This window comes from Amblyomma maculatum, chromosome 5, assembly GCF_055883805.1.
Source record: "Amblyomma maculatum isolate TAMU_Amacu chromosome 5, ASM5588380v1, whole genome shotgun sequence".
In the NCBI taxonomy this organism is placed as follows: Eukaryota; Metazoa; Arthropoda; class Arachnida; order Ixodida; family Ixodidae; genus Amblyomma; species Amblyomma maculatum.
The window spans coordinates 122,028,750-122,045,284 of record NC_139348.1 but is presented as its reverse complement, the minus strand read 5'-3'; the positions used below and the strand labels follow the sequence as shown (position 1 = coordinate 122,045,284).

At 49.2% G+C, this 16,535-nt stretch overlaps 1 protein-coding gene across 1 annotated transcript in view; it reads right to left on the bottom strand.

The window, feature by feature from the left end:
• Window positions 1–210: 210 nt before the first annotated feature.
• fng (Fringe glycosyltransferase) overlaps window positions 211–16,535 on the bottom strand; it is a 94,114-nt gene continuing 77,789 nt past the window's right edge. Inside the window, exons 9-10 of the mRNA XM_084604220.1 lie at window positions 11,423–11,505; window positions 211–3,766 (exon numbers count right to left, since the gene is read on the bottom strand). Of these exons, the coding sequence (XP_084460346.1) occupies window positions 3,712–3,766; window positions 11,423–11,505 (138 nt within the window). The 3' untranslated portion in view covers window positions 211–3,711. The remainder of the gene's footprint in view (window positions 3,767–11,422; window positions 11,506–16,535) is intronic.

Here is a 16,535-nt window from a genome sequence, read left to right as displayed (position 1 = left end):
GTAGTATTGCTTTCGCAATAATATACAAACAAACACGACACAGACACAGTCTCGTTGAAAGATTTTTTTATTATTGCTGTCCTATTCGCACACTTCCACACATATCCTGCACACGTGACAGGAATTCGAAATCGCCCCGTCTACACGAGCTCCATCCAAAACAATGCAGGGAGGCTGCGAAAGGTTTGCCGCGAGGCTTGAGAAAATGAAAAAAAAAAAAAGAGAAAGAAATCGCCTCAATATTTTTTGCTCGTCGCCCGAATATGTACAGGTAAAGGAATACGGCGTCACAACTTTACTATTGCAAACACAGCCCCGTCAACACGCGGGCACTCAGTTGTTCACATTGCGAACTAGAGTATTTACATACATATTTACACAATACTTGCTCAACTAGGACTCAGGTAGAACCTAGAATGTCATTAGATGTTTGCCACGGCTTGAGACAGTCCCCTGTAAGGAATACTTTAGAGAAGAGAGTGATGACTTGACTACGTGACATCAGAAGCCGGAGCTAGCTGATCAGACACTGTTCCATAATACATTTTCTCTGTGAAAGCCGGTAAATACAATGTAAAAGTTGAGAAGCAGCAATCGCTGCAATACACGAACAAAGCTGTTTAACGTGAAGACACGTCAGAACAGAACATGTAAACAAGGGAAAACTATGTTTACTGAATCCAAAAATAAACGTTATCTGCGGAAACGAAGGCAGTACAACTAAAGCCCCTTGTCTAAAGTTTATTGAGGGGCTTTAAGTACGACCCCAAATACTCTTCATGGTAGGGATCTTCTTGTTTTGGCACGCATTGCTCGAGTTTTCGTGGCAATATATAGAGGGGACTCCAGGCTGGCACCATACTACGAGATTGTACACAGTGGAAGGCTTCGAGTAGCACGCAAGCACTGGAAAGACTCGAAGGCTCTAAACATGCCAGCTGGCTCGTAGGAAAGCCGGTTGGCATGTTTACAGCGCAAGTTATTTAAGGCACTTCACTCTCCCCGTACCTGCCATTTTTTTATATTTTCTAATCGGAGTCAAAACGAGTCCATTAGGTATGCAACAGAAGATAACGCAAGGAGCTTCTGACGCCCTCTTCACCGTGAGGACTCACAAAAACAGGTCCTCTAATACGGAAGGCTTATCGCATCGCACAGCAACCGCCTAAAAGCGTCTTCGACAGGCCAGAAATGAGTCCTGGATTACACTGAGTGACCGCACGTGTTTTTCTGCGGCGTCGAAAGGAAAAGCAAACGCGGGTGCGGAGTTCAGTGCATACGTAATTGCCGCAGTATCTGACAAGACCTTCCAAGCACATCGCCTCAAGTATGCGTTGCGCAGCCATATCTGTGGCGCAGTCACGTATCTCAAACGACCCCAGTAGCACTCTCGGTCCTCATCATAAACAAGGCGGACAGGACAGACAGGCACGTCGCGCCCGCAAGGGCCGCCTCCGATTGGCCAGCAGCTCTCTCCGCAGAGGGGCGCAGGCGGTAGACCAATTGTCCAGCTTGGCTTGGCTCGACTACCGGCTACCGACCTCGCAGCAGGCACATTCCCTAAGCGTAGGCACACGAAAAACGCGAAGAAAAACGGCCGCCTCAATTAAGTGGAGACGACGCTTGCCAAGAGGCTCGCGCAAGAGCAGGAAGACGACGTGGACGCAATTACAGGTCGTTGCTTTCCGGGCCCCGCCAGCGCGACAGCCGGGACTTTGGACTACCACTGTTACGCGCTCGAGTAAGGAAGAGAGAGAGAGAGAGAGAGACTTTTGCAGTTTTGTACTTCTTCGAAGGCGCGTGGTCGCGTTCACGCCTCGTCCGGTGGCAGCGTCAGGGCAAGAACGCCAGAAACACTACAGTGGGATGGGTATCGTTGTTTTGTTTCTTCCTATAGCGCAGTTCGGTACAAGGGACACATAAACAGCGGTGCGAGCACGTCTCTTGCGCCACATGAGTGCGAACCCGGACGGTATAATAATTCTGAAGATTTGAAAAGGCGCTAAGCAGCGGACAGTGTCTTAATTCTGATGTACAGTAACGTCTACTGTTAAAGGGAACACGAGGTCGCCTTGCTGCCGCGCTTTACAAAGTACTCCTGAGAGAGCCGGCGACAAACGATCGTACAAGGCCGACTGCTTTTTCCGAACATGAACTTGGTGCCGTCCATTCTTGCCAGTGGTCGGCGGCAACGCTTTGCAAAGTATTTAGGCCACGCGATCTCATGCTCCCTTTAACAGCTGACCGTACTGTACGCAAGTCAAGCGGTTTGGCAAGATAAGTTTTTGCCGACTATGGACTCAGAGACTGGAAAGGTTTCCGAGGTACGAATGATGGAGAGACGAACGCGTGTGGTTCTTTTCTGTTGCATTCAACGAAAGTTAAAGCTACAAAGTGGTAATAATGTGAAGGTAGACGCAGAGCCGTTCGGGTGAGTATCCCACGTTGCGCTTCCTTATTCGACCTTCATATTCCAGCTTCCGAAAAACTGCCGGGGAAACATGGAACATCCGACTAGCTGCAACTTGCATGCTCTAGACTTATACTGAAAGATGGGAAAAGTAATATTAGGCCGAGTGACCGCGTTTTTTCCACCAACTGTCCCAAAGTCACGTGGGTGGCTTGGAAGAGCGATCAGGGCACGTGCAAGAGGACACAACATCGTTTATCGGACGCTTGCGGCAAATTTACCATCTACTTCTCAAACTTGCACAGCACGAATACTCTGCACTGTCCGAGAGATTGCTAAACATGACGCGGGCATGCATTTCCACAGGCCGCAAGATACCCAAACGATGTCCCTCAAGCGGCCACCAAACAATGTCCGTCAACAATCATTGGCATAGTGCGCCGCCTGCGACGCGCCGAGGTCTGCTTTCATTACTTATTCGCTACCGTAATACACGCCACCCAAATTGTACAAAGTAATTATCTTGGACCCTGGTGGGTGCGTCCTAACAGCTCGGAATACAATTTTGCTTTTGCTATGAAACCACATCTGATCGTACCGACTCCGCTGACGGCAGGCAGTTCCGCGGACAAATGAGACGTGCCGAACTTACAGCATTCCTGAAGATAACATATCGTGCTAAAGAAGTTGAAGGTTTGCTGTACTCACAAATCAGCTTACAGTTTTTCTTTACACGACCGTTAAGAGCGATGGCCAATTAAATATTTCTTATCTAGAACGGGGGCTGGGGGACACTTGCTAAGATGTGCCCCACCAAAAGTAGGCTGCTCAAAGTAGATTGCAAACTCGCTGCTACAATGTTGACAAAGATGAAATGCGATGCAGAACACTGTAATGAACACACTAGCAGTTCCAGAGTCCTTCCGGGAGGTGGGATCGAGGGCCGCAGTGAGCAGAACCACGATTGATGCTTCCCCGACGTGTAGTACGTGAAGCACTGGGACGCGCCCCTTCACATATTACCGTTCAAGTCGATGTCGAATTGGCGGAGTGTTCCACACCACACTACGCTTCGCGACGAACAAGCGACGTCTTTCACCAGATGCTGAAGAAGGCACAAAACCCTTCTCAAAGACACTGTGTTCTTCTTCGGGTCATGCACAGACGGTGTCGCACAAACACGTTCACGGCACGAGTAACGTCCACCGCTGCTGTCCCTCGGGAGACTGGCAGGCATCGTAGCTCTTGGCACCTTTCGTGCTGCGCCGGGCGTCGCCTCAGCACACAGGTCAGGCCCTTCGTTACCTTGGGCAGAAACTAAAGTTCGGAAACAGCTGGCAGTGCAGCGACAGGAACCTGGGAAATGGAGAGAGAGAAAAAAAAAGGTAAGGTGACGGACAAGAATTAGAAGTCTGAGACAGATTACAAGAGCAAGCGGGTGAGTAAAGTAAAGTCCTGCAGTTTACCAAGGAGTCCATGCACTCCAAGTGTTCATTGAGACAGTGAAACGTTGCTAACGATACTACTGAGTATTGAATTACAGAATTCAGAACCTTTGTCGGGTTTCATAGTTGGGTTAGTTAGCTGGACGAAGTATACGAGGCAAGACGGCAGCAGAAGTAAGAACACGACGCGGTTACCCAACGATACGGGTCAATCGCTGGGGTAAGTTGAAGTGAGTTACTGGTTCCACGTGCTGTTTGTGTGTTTAGCTGGCAGCACGCCCCAGAGCCACAGAAAGGCCCCCTTTAATGCTGTACGAACGCCCACACAGGTATAAATTAGAGGCTTTTGCTTCAGTTATGCACTGGTGTACAGTATGTGGAATAAAACGCATCTTCTTGAAAAAAGAAGCTGATTGCACGAATACTAAGCAACAGCGTGTTTGAAATTGAATTCAGAACGGGCAAGTGGGGGGTATGAAGACACGGGCCGGATTGAGAGAAAAAAGAAGAGAAAAAACGCTTTTTCTCCCCTTCCCCCTCTCATAGTACCCAAATACGCGTATTACAACACACACACACACACACACACACACACACACACACACACACACACACACACACACACACACACACACACACACACACACACACACACACACACACACACACACACACACACACACACACACACACACACACACACACACACACAAGATACCCTCCAACGTGAGCAGCAGTAAACTGGGAAAAAGCGAAGAACAAAGTCGCTTCAAAGCTGCGCTCACTTCAAACTGGTTATTAACCTGTCCCGCTGCAGCAATGATCTGTTGTGCAAGGCCAATTTTCAGACGCCGAAGCCCGGACACCGTGCTCACGCGAGACAATAAAATGGGAAGAAAAGTGAGCGAACGACCATCGCGGGATTAAGGATGAAATGAGCAGGGAGGAGGGGGGAGGGAACGGCTGGACAGGTCGCGAAAGAACGCGAGTCGCCGGTGAGGGGTTCTTGTAATTATACCGCGCAACAGGGCCTCCGGCGACACTGCGGCGACGACCGCAGGAAGAAACGCTCGCAGCGCCCCCCCCCCACAACGCTAGACTGGGAGGCGCCTGGACAAAGTCCTGCCCGCGGGCTACGAGTGGCGCGGCTGGGCACGTTTTCGCCGGACGCCGACAAAGATATAGCCGCATTCAGCGGTAGTGGCATAATCATCATAGATGGCGCAGCGATCGGCTAGGAGGGCCGAAACGGGCAAATGACAGGCTGTAAGGCCCGGTTCATCGTCGCTTTTGCGCCACTTTAGGCGCTAAGTCTTGCCCGATGTCTACAGAAGCCGATGCACGGACAGCGTGTTCCCTCCGTCGAGATTGTGGTTATTTGCGATGCGACGCGCGGGAGCACTTGAAGGAGACATCCCTCGGCGATTTCGGTCGCTAGCTGTACACGCAAAGAAATGAACCGTGTGTCATTTCCAATATGTGTTATTACTATTTTTCTTTCAATTGAAAGATTGTTCTGCTCGTAATGGCGAGAGAGAAAACGACACATACTGAATCGTAGAAGGACACACGCCGAGTGGTATTCGAGGGGCCGCAATTGCTTATTTTCTTTCTACGGAGCGATGGTAAAAATAACGGGAGCTCCTATTGTTTCTGTGGGTGGTCCTGAGCACGTCGTCCTCCTGCATTTCATTTCTTTTTATACACCATGCTCTTTGGAACTAACTGCGTACTTTCGGGCAAACGTTCTCCATTACTGCGCGCTAATGAAACGCGGAAATGCCCAATCGTCATTTTATAGCAATGGATAAATTCAGCACTGCACAACAAGAATATGGACAAAAATATCAACACACATGTTCACGTAATGATGGGCATTCGAATGTCATGGTGGATATTACAAGGGACTGCCACTAGGGGACTCTTCGTACATCGGGTCGTCGGAACAGTCATTATTATCTCGCTACTACCGTATTAACAGACGCTGTCGTCAGGTTCCTACTCTGACTTCAGTGGCCCAGATAATCGAATAAGAAAAGAAAGGCCACAGCTCCCCCTAGGCCGCAATATCGCTTGGGTCGATTGATCCGTTGGGAAATAAGAACACGACACTGCAGACGCTTCAGAGCAATGCTAGAGATTATTTTGCTGAGCCACTGCACATACTATAGCCGCATTTAGTGACGTTCGACAACGCTACTAACATCAACTGTCGCGAGAATTCCTTATCGCTTCGCACGCAGTCTTGTCAAGCAGCGCGCTGATGCCGGGCCACTCGAGGCAGCACAAGTGTCAAGAAAAGCAGCAAGCAGGCATCCAACAAGAGTGACAGGAGGGGAGACTCCGGATAGCGAAAGTGGGCACGCGGTTTGCCCTCTCCTACAGCCCTCCGCCCCCTCTCCATTCGTGTTCTTTTCTGTTTGCTTCTCAATTTAGCAATTCGTCAAAGAAAGCGTCCCACGAGCGGGGCGCGGGCCTCGAATTTCCCCGCCCGCCCCGCACCCGCTCCGACCTCGAAGACATCTCCAAGAGCGGGGGCAGTACTCCCCTCCCCTTTCTTTTATCGCTTTTCCTTGCGGCGCAGCCAGTGCCGACGAAGAAGACGAGGCGCTCTCATTCGTGACCCCTGCTGCACTGCACACTCCTGGCGTGCTCCCGCCTTCTCGGCGCGTATTTGTTGTGACCAGGGGGCAACCAGGAGCCCAGAGGGACGAATGCGCGTGCCACCGCCTCTTCACAGCCGACGGCTGCCCGCAAGCTGGGGGCATCTTCGGCACGCCGGCCTCGGCTGCCAGATGTTGCCGGCGCGTCTGCGACGTGTCTGGAGACGGCGACGACGGCGCGGCATGTAATAAAGCTAGCCTTCCATCCCTGCTGGGAGGAGTGAGCGAGGCAGCCGCCGCTGCTCTGGAATTGAGGCGGCAGGTGGCGCCAAGGTCGCCGACCAAATGTGCAGGACTGCGGTTACTGTAGGTTCTCAAAACACGGAGCTCACTCAACTAGAGGTCATGCGGTGGGGCACTTGTAAAATACACGCTTCGACGCAGTGAGGCGGCCCATGCCGTTGACAATAAAAAGACAGGAGCGGTGCCAGCGGCGTTATGCAAGTAAGGATGTAAAAACCAAGCGCTGACAATTTTGTGAACGAAACGTGAATGCCTTCACAGTGAGGAGATCGGTGAGCGGAAAAAGGCTGAAGCCTCCCCGTTGAGAGAATAGGATGTAAGACTTGATTGCTATGAGCTTGTGAAACACTATATATAGGTAGACAGTTTCTGGAAGTTGGACATTACAATGATGTCATTCGTTATCTTGGGTCCACCGTAAAAGCACAATTGCTTTGGCGTTCAGATGCAGATTTGAAGGTCGCGGGCCGAAATGTCGGCCGCGGTCGTGGCCGCATTTCGATGATTGACGAAGATGGCCCGCCGCGATGGTGCAGTGGCCAGGGCACTCGACTACTGCTGTGTGATGCGCTCAACGATGCGGGATCGAATGCCGGTAGCGGCGGCCGCTTTTCGATGGAGGTGAAAAGCAAGGCGCCCGTGTGGTATAAGATGCCGTCGTACGTTAAACGACCCCTGCTGGTCGAAATTTCCGGAGGAAACCTCTACTGCGGCGTCACTTATAGCCTAAGTCTGCTTGGGTGGTTAAACGTCATAAATCAAACCGATGATTATGACGATGAAGAACATTTATTGACACAAAAGTGAGGGGGCGGAGCTTATGTGGTAGAAACCTCGTTTACACCGGAGATGGCGCAGAACACAGCGATGTCGCTAATGCGAAGGCATTTCATTCGCGCTCAACCAACGCCAGTACACAAGGCCGTCTTTCTACTCGAAACGGACAAGGTGTGAGAGCGAACTAAAATATGGTGCGAACTCACTGCAGCCGCTCATTCGCGCGCACGCATATCGTTGTTACTCACGAGTCTACCAGAGTTGGGCGACCTCATAAGGTCAAGTTTAAAGCTTATAAGAGGTTGTCCACCCCTGTTCAACGCTTATCATGCTAACGACCATGCTATAATAACGTAGCTCCAAGAACTTTTCTTTATTGACCATTGACGGCTGTAGCTGTGCGGCAAACGTCCATTCTAGTTCTGTTGCAGCAGGTGACGAAACGGCTGGCTTGATTTGTAGGCCACGTTATGAGGTTAACTTCAAGAGGTTGCCTAACTCTGCTCAAGACAGAGTGCAGCTAAGGACCGGATCGGAACGCCAGCGCCACTGGGCTAGTGAAGATGGTTCCTGTACCTTACAGCTGTTCTTCGGCAACGGGACAAGAGACTCGCTCTTCCACTTCGTTCTTTCCCCTCACAGAAGACCCTGCGCAGCCACGCTCCAGTTTTTCGCCTTTTTATTTCCCCTCGTCCTCAGAACAGTAGCCATCTCAGCACGGTAGCACTTTTGTTAGTGCTGTAAGTAAACCGCGTCAGCTCAAGTGCTCTCGACACCGCCGTCGCCTGCACCGGTCCAGGCAGACCGTGCAAGAATGCGAGGTAGCAGCCCGTATGATGCTATTAGAACCAACATCAATTGAACACCGCCTATGGACTGGACCCTTCGAAAACCGATTGGCCGGCTCGCGGAGAACAAACCCGCCTCGTTCAAGAGCACTCACAGGGCCGAAAGCCGTGCAGCCCCGTCACTCAGCAGGGTCCGCATTGTTTCACGCAGCACCGGTCTGCTCAGCGCATACACGGAAAGCGGGGATTCGGTCCGAGACAATGCTCTTTTCGAAGAGCTCCGTGAAGTTATAGCTGCTTCTATTGTCGGAATGTCGGCACGTCTACGGTATGCCTGCGCGGCTCTCTGCGGCCGTGGGAAGATGGATTTTGAGCGCGCGTGCAGTGATGCCTGGAGGAGGGTCAAGCAACGCCCCACAATGTTTGGGCGGGAAAACGAGACGACAGAGCTGGCAGCTAGAGTGCACTACGAAAACAAGTGCGACACAAAAGTGCGAGGACAGATTATACGCGTGACCAACGTGTATTAAGTCCATCTTGAACGTTGCATCTGCTATAAAAAAGCATATGCTGTCAGAACAGTACATCTCCCCCAACTTTTGAAGTATGTATCTTGCACCCATAATCGACTGGCTAGATATATAGCAGTTTTGTAATGGATCCGAAAATAGCCCCTGGCTAAGGATCCAGATGCCTCATTCAACATGAACTTTATATTTTTCTGTGCAATAAACTTGATGACGATGATACAGCACCGGTCCAGAGCAATCTTTGAGACAAGCAAGATTTTTGTACAACTTGAGATAGTTGCGCAAAAAATAGACTGCAAAGGGACTATGCCTACATGCGCTAATTAGCAACTGAGACTTAATTATCGTGCAAGAACACGAATTTTGAGATACGCCTAAAGAAAAGATGCGACGTAAGTAACATATTAACACGGCTTCCGAGGGAAGCCTGTTTTGATTTGTTTTTTCTTGAGGTGCACGAAATGCACGGCTTTCCCGCGATAAACCTCAGCTCGGTGTTTTCGTTTGTCTGCGCCGTTCCTTTGCGCAGTACATTCCACCACGAACTTGTCCAAATATTGGCATTTGTTTCTTATACCAACCTAGCACTATTTTATAGCGCTGATGCTGCCATTTCAAAAACGTTCATCCGGTAATCCAACGGCGCGCTGCCCTGTCATAGTAATTTATTTATGTAGGCAACTAACTGTTCGCACCAAAGCCCAGCTCGAAGGAAAGTGCTCTTCCACATAACCTCGTCAAATCGCGGTGTGCTCACTTCCAGAAAATCTCTTGCACAGCAGTTTTGGTTGACCGTACCCCTATGGATGTTCGGCGGAAACTTACTAAGCACGAAATAAACGGACAGGTTTGAAATAGTGAAGGTCCCGATGGCACGCTCAGTCAATGCGCGGCGGACCAGTACGCGCCCGCGTTTACTGCCTGACGTCTCCGCTCCCCCAAACCAACGAAACGAGCAACTGAATACGCCATCATCTCCACGAAAACTCCCGGGTACATCGCTCTCCAGCGGGGTAATTAATCGTAGGGCATTTAATTTGCGCAGAAAGTGAACCTTTCCTCCTTTCTTACGCGTCATTCGCACCGTGTACAATCCATCGTAGCGAGCACGCCTGAGCCGACATCGGAGCGGGTAGCATCCAATGCTGCTACAGGTGCACTCCCGGACTTGGCTGTCACGTCCAACTGGGAGGCATCTTCCGGCCGTCGACTGCAGCGCCCCCTACCGGCAGCGGGAAGAGTTTTGGCGCCCGCTTCTGGGCGGCGTGGCCAATGACAGGGAGCCGTCAGCGCGTAACAGACAATGCTTTCAAACGTCATCCCGCCGTACACGCGCAACAGAGCGCCCGCTTTGGCGCGCCGCCTTCAGACCGAGCACCCGTCGATTCACCGGCGTGCTTTATTTTTGTATCGCTTCGTTCTTGCGCCATCGTCAGCGGCGGAAGGGTGTTGTATGGGAGGGAAAGTCCGGCTGTCCGATCACTCCGATGCGATAATTCGATACGCGAGTTACGACCGGCCACAAAGGGTGCATAGGTACGCGCACGTTATGCCGCCAAAGAATGCGGCTTTGACTGCAGTGCTTCCGCTGTATAGAAGTGCGGCAGCCGATAAGGAAGATAAAGCGCCGCTCGACGTTCGCGCAGTTGAAGCGCGGAAAGTTCAAGAGAGCAAAACAACCAACACATGGCGCACAAATATTCCCTTTAAGGGAATACCGAGGGTGAGGATATACATGCATCGCCAGTGGTTATAGACCCTGCACAATTTCCTTCGTATTGCGTTTAAAGCACCATTGAAAAAAAGTAACTGTCAGTAACAAAATTTGCTGATTAGTCTACGGGAAATGTGGCGTCATGAGACCACGTGACAAAACCGAGCTGCAATTAGTGGACAGCTTGTGCGATATCATGAGTCCACGTAACACGGCAGAACGCGGTGCAGCAGGGCTAGGCCGCAAGGCGTCACTTGGCAGCTCCAATTGGTTGTGTGCACATGTATCCATCACAGCTCCGTGTATCAGGCTGGCGTGAAGCCAAAATCAAAGCAGCGTGTGTCTACGTAGAAAATTCCCCACGCAGTGAGGGAGACAACGGAAGTATATCCTCGAAGATAAAGTATCTGGTAACTGGGTTTTAGGCTCCAAGCGTCGAATACAAAACTGGGTTTCAGCTAATTGTATGTATGTATGTATGTATGTATGTATGTATGTATGTATGTATGTATGTATGTATGTATGTATGTATGTATGTATGTATGTATGTATGTATGTATGTATGTATGTATGTATGTATGTATGTATGTATGTATGTATGTATGTATGTATGTATGTATGTATGTATGTATGTATGTATGTATGTATGTATAACTTTATTAAGCAGCCGGCAAACGACGGGTTAAAGCGTCGTGACGCTGGCCAATTAAACGTCGACCCTGGGTTATGCCCCTACTTTACACTACCCAATGGGCGTTATGTTTACGGCAATTAAACAGCAGTCTGTATGCCCCGAGTTCGCGAGTAGAACTAAGAACACGATTTGGAGAGGCATATATTTACAATATTCACCTGGTTGGGTCTACCCTGGTCGGGAAGCCGTCTATGTCGAGAATGTTCAGCTCCTTGCCGAACTTGGAGTAGCTGAATGTTACCTGCGAACACAAGCATGAAACACAAAAAGTCACGCACCGCTTCCATTGTGTAAAAAAAAAAAAAAAGGATGTGCAAGACAGTAGTACCAGACTCAACACAGCTTTGTCGCAACACCTATAACTTTGATGACGCGAACCAATGAGATTGCGGATATGTGTATCCCGTCAAATACCCGTACATTCGTTAAACACCAGTTCAGCAAGATAATACATACGTGCCAGCTAAGGTGAAGCAGCAATAATAATAATAATAATAATAATAATAATAATAATAATAATAATAATAATAATAATAATAATAATAATAATAATAATAATAATAATAATAATAATAATAATAATAACTAAGCATTCTTTTTCAGCGGAATCAAGCCAGTGTTGTTAGGAATCTTGTAGAGTATCTACCGGTACTTTTTTTTTTTTTTTCATTCCGCCAACTTGGATAATTAGTGGACACTCACAAATAAACTTTTCGAATATCTCTCTAAACGTTCAGGTGTGAATATGAAAGTCGTCGGTAGCCATGAGAATAGACTGATCCAGCAAGGCAGCCTTAGCGTGGCCCCTTTTTATTCGGTAGAAACGGAACAAAGTTTACAAATACCACGTGACAGCGGGCTCAATGCGTCTGCATGCGCCGCAATTATACAGCCCTCTCATCCGTGACTTGGTCGAACGTTGCCAAATAAAAACGCCTAAGCTAAGGCTACCTCCTCCGAAACACCTTACTATATAGATTCGCGTTACTCGGTAACTTCCCTATTCTCGTCTTTGCACGTAGATAGATAAAAAGTTAATTAGTTAATTAGCCAAGTAGGCGGAACGAAAAAAAATATACTAGTGGGTACTTTACATGAGTCATGTTCATTCGATATTAGAAGGCTTAGTCTTTCCTTTTTCTTTTTTTTTTCAATTTTGGTCCATCTTAGCTGGGGCACCCTGTAGATATATAATAACACAGCTGTATATGCGTCACATGCTATATGCGTCACAACCGGCGCACTATAAACAAATGCCAGTGACGAAGCGTCAAGTACGGGCGACGGTGAGTCGATCTAAAACTCAGTACTCGATACAAGCGTGATACGTGACTGCCTCGGAAAAAACTTCGCATACAGAGCTTTCTAAACATGAGACATTTGAGCTATGCTGTTGCTGTGCCCTGCTTTAATTATACTTAGCATACTTCAGGATCACAACAAAAAAAAAAAAAAGAAGAAAGCACCGAAGAACTTGCAGAGATTTTCAAACCGGCGTGGACAAAAAATGGGAGGAACCAGAAGCCGTATCTACACGTCAGTTCGCAGAGGCAATGCAATTTTGAAACGCTTAGATTTCATTTCAGCAATGACCACGTTCCAGAAAGCATGTGATATATGTCTCGTACCGCAGATAAGAAATTGCCCCAGAAAGAGGCAAATAACCTCTATCTCCCTCTTCATTCCCTCACTTCAAGCCCGAAAGCTGTCATTTTTCGCATGTGAAAGCAAACAGAGCGCCGACAACTAGGCCTGCGATATAAAACGACCTTTAACGATGGTTCTAAGAACTTCTGGTGGTGCACCCTCCGAGTTAAATTTGACTTCGACCTGGTATATAATTTTGAATAACTTCATTTCCATTTTATGTTAAGTAGTGGACAACAATGACGCGGGAGGTGAGAAATGAAAGCAGGTTCAGGTAGCCGACGGGCACGTGAAAACAAGTCAAGGCCGATCAAACGCACACCGCTGCTGCTACGTGGAAGTGCCGATTCGTGACGAGGGCTCTGCGAGATTACTCCCTCATCCATCAAGCACGATTCATCAAACACCTGACCCGGAAAGCTGCTCTGATTTGGGCCCAAACTATTCCAAAGCACCAATGGCCACACAATAAGGACGCCGAGCGGCGCTTGGCAAAGACCACTTTCAAGAGCAGCTCCTAAAAGAACGCCGCCGACAGCCGGCGAGGCTATAGGCGGTCTTTGTCGACGCGCGCTGCAAACATAATTTGGCCAAATCGACGAGTTCGTGAGTCGATCCGATGATGGTGGTGAACTGAGGAAGACGGAGCCGGTCGCCACAGATGTGTGCGCTACGCAGGGCGCCACCAAACGCTTCCGTCCATCGCAAACGCGCTCACCCGATTACCCGTCCATATCCGTCATTCCAGGCACTGGAAGGTGGCTGGCTGTACGTTAGCGTACTGGGGGGTCGGTGCCGTGCGGAATGTGCTCTGTTTATTATGACGGAAAATATAAGTACACCGATCGAACTGCACACCGGTAATTCCCACTTCTCTAATTTCTTGCCGCTGTCAAATCATATGGATAAAAGTTATATGATAAAGGGGAAAATGATGTCAAGCGTCGGTGCGCGGACACCGACAGTGTCCTGACAGATCTATCTGGAGATGGCCCCGGATGAAACGGTGTAGATTCGGCCCAAGTCATCACGATTTGCGAACGGCTGACATTTTCCATCTGGTGCTTTCTGAATGGAATGCCACCCCGTCGTCGGTGGCTGTCGCGCTACTTCCGTACTCATCAGACAGAGTACTGCAGTTACTGCAGGTGCGGATTTATATAAATATTCATATATATATATATATATATATATATATATATATATATATATATATATATATATATATATATATATATATATATATTTCGAACATGAATTCGGCACCTCACTAAGCTGATTTCATCAAGACTGAAGACTAGACGTGCCGCAGTGGTTTTCTCCATCAGAGAATACAAGACTAAGATGTACAGCAAGAGTTTTGAGAGAAAACTATCTGCTGAGCGGTCTCTCACCACGCGACCTGCATATGGTCAGGTCCCAGAAAGAAACCGCAGCATAAAATGAGTGAAACTCGCATCGCTTTTTCTGTTGCCATCCTCAGACATAACATAAGCTCAAAAGATGATTTTGTGAAGACAACGCTGAAGAAACCCTTACATGTGTAAACGCATCGGCCGCGGTGCATCAGAAAAAAGCGCGCGCAAAACACACACACTCGCTCGCTAACTGCTCCTCAACTAATGGTTACACAGCGCTAAACGCAGCCCGCTGAAGTGTTCCTGCCCGCGGGCGGTTCCCCAAGGGAGACCGGACTCCAAACCAGACAGCCGACCAAAGAACCAACAGCAGCAACATGTCGCACCACGGTAGCCGCCCCAGACAAGTGGCCGGATCAACTGCCGCAGGAGCCAGCACCACCACATCATCCGCCGTCTCCTCCTCTCCGAGTTCGTTTTCTTTCTTTCCTAGAAGGACGCACAGCGCTGCTTCTGTACGCCTAGACGTTTACAACGGACAAGAACCGGAGGCAAAAGCGGTCTCTTCTTCTGTTACTTCTTCTGCCCCTTTATGGCAATAACGCGTGGCGACCAGCGGGATAGCCTGCAGAGGTTTGAAGAGCTAGTCGACGTGTTTATGCATGCCGTGACCCCCGTGGCAAGCACGCAGTGTGGAGCCCTCCTCTTCGACGGGGACGGGCGTGCTCTTCTCTTTTCCCTTTCACGGCTGCGCGAGGATTCGCCGGCAAGGGTAGAGCGAAGGCTGTGCGCTGACCGGCGCGTCTGCCGGGGCGTCGCGGGTTGACCCCAACAAGGTGCGCACCGGCAAGATAAAGAAGCGGAGGCTCCCGGAGGAGCAGTCGCCTAACGACACGTTGGGTGGCTACAGACAGCACCCCGGGGCAAGAGATGAGGGATTAACCCTTGCAGGGAACAACAGAATAAAGAAGCATTTGAGGTGGTTGTCTTTAGTGCAAAAGCTCCTTTGCCGGTCCTCATTAAACAGCGCAGCTCGAAACGACGTCAACCGTGCTCTGCACTTGTTTCGGCTTGGAAAGTAATTATACCGAGAGGCTGGTTCAAGACGTTACTATTACGTTTAGGAACAAGTTAAGGGAGGGTGCAGAAGGGCCGCTACAAAAAGGGTTGGTCGATGTTCATCTGGGTTTGCGAAAAAGTGGAAGCGAGACTTTCTGGTTTACAAGCATGACATAGAACGAACATGCCACTGTTACACCTTTTCGGGCACAGGAAATAAATGAGAAGGATGCCTTTCCTGCTACTTTTTTTCTTTCAAAATATATAACGGGCTACTTTCTGCAACATTTGCAGATTTTATTTTTGAAACAGTGAGATAAATACTTTAGCGTCGCCTGAGCATGCTGATTATGTAGCCAGGCACGCACCATATCCATGATAAAGCATGATTAGAAGCACAATGAAATACATTGTATAAATTGATCTAACTAACCAGTTTTATTGCTTCTAGTTTTCGGGGCCAAATTACACGGCGAAATAGAAGGCGCCATTAGCGAAGGCGACTCTAGGTGCCAACTTTTCTGCCCTGGCGCGAGAGTATCCGCTGTGCAAGCTGTCTCCTCTTCCTCCTCCTCCGTACCACTCACCGCCTCGTTGGCTCGATAACGGCTGGCAGTTTCTATCAGTTGCTACGGCAACTGTGACGCGAGCGATGGGTTCGAACTCCCCGACCTCATGCATGGCCTTATATGACACTTCATAAATCGTTAGTCTTAGGGGTGTGTGCTTGATTTGACCTCGGCCGGACTTGGTCAAGCGTGCAAAGCGAGGCGAGACTATAGTAGAGAGTTCGCTCCAAAACTCAGCGATGTGATCTCTTGACAACCTTCGCACTAACGGAGACCGAAGCACGGCCACACTACACTGGTGACCATGTGGGAACATGATACTTTTTCTGGCTGAGGAACTTACGCCAACCTGGCAGTGAAGAAGTGTTTGGTGCGAAGATGGGGAAGTCCACTACAGAACAGCTAGAAATAGTGGGGGGTTCCTGCTTACAAATCGTAAGGGCTTCGCAAAGACAAACCTATGCGCAATCCATGAATAGACACCACGCACACTGTCGACAATTCTGGCATGGGAAACAGAGTTAGAGGTCCTACAGCGAGCACGGGTCACCTTATTCGTATTCATTAACTCTGCGGTTGGTTTAACATTAGGTAAACCAACCAGTCACTTCCCTCTCGCATAAACTTTGACGACTACT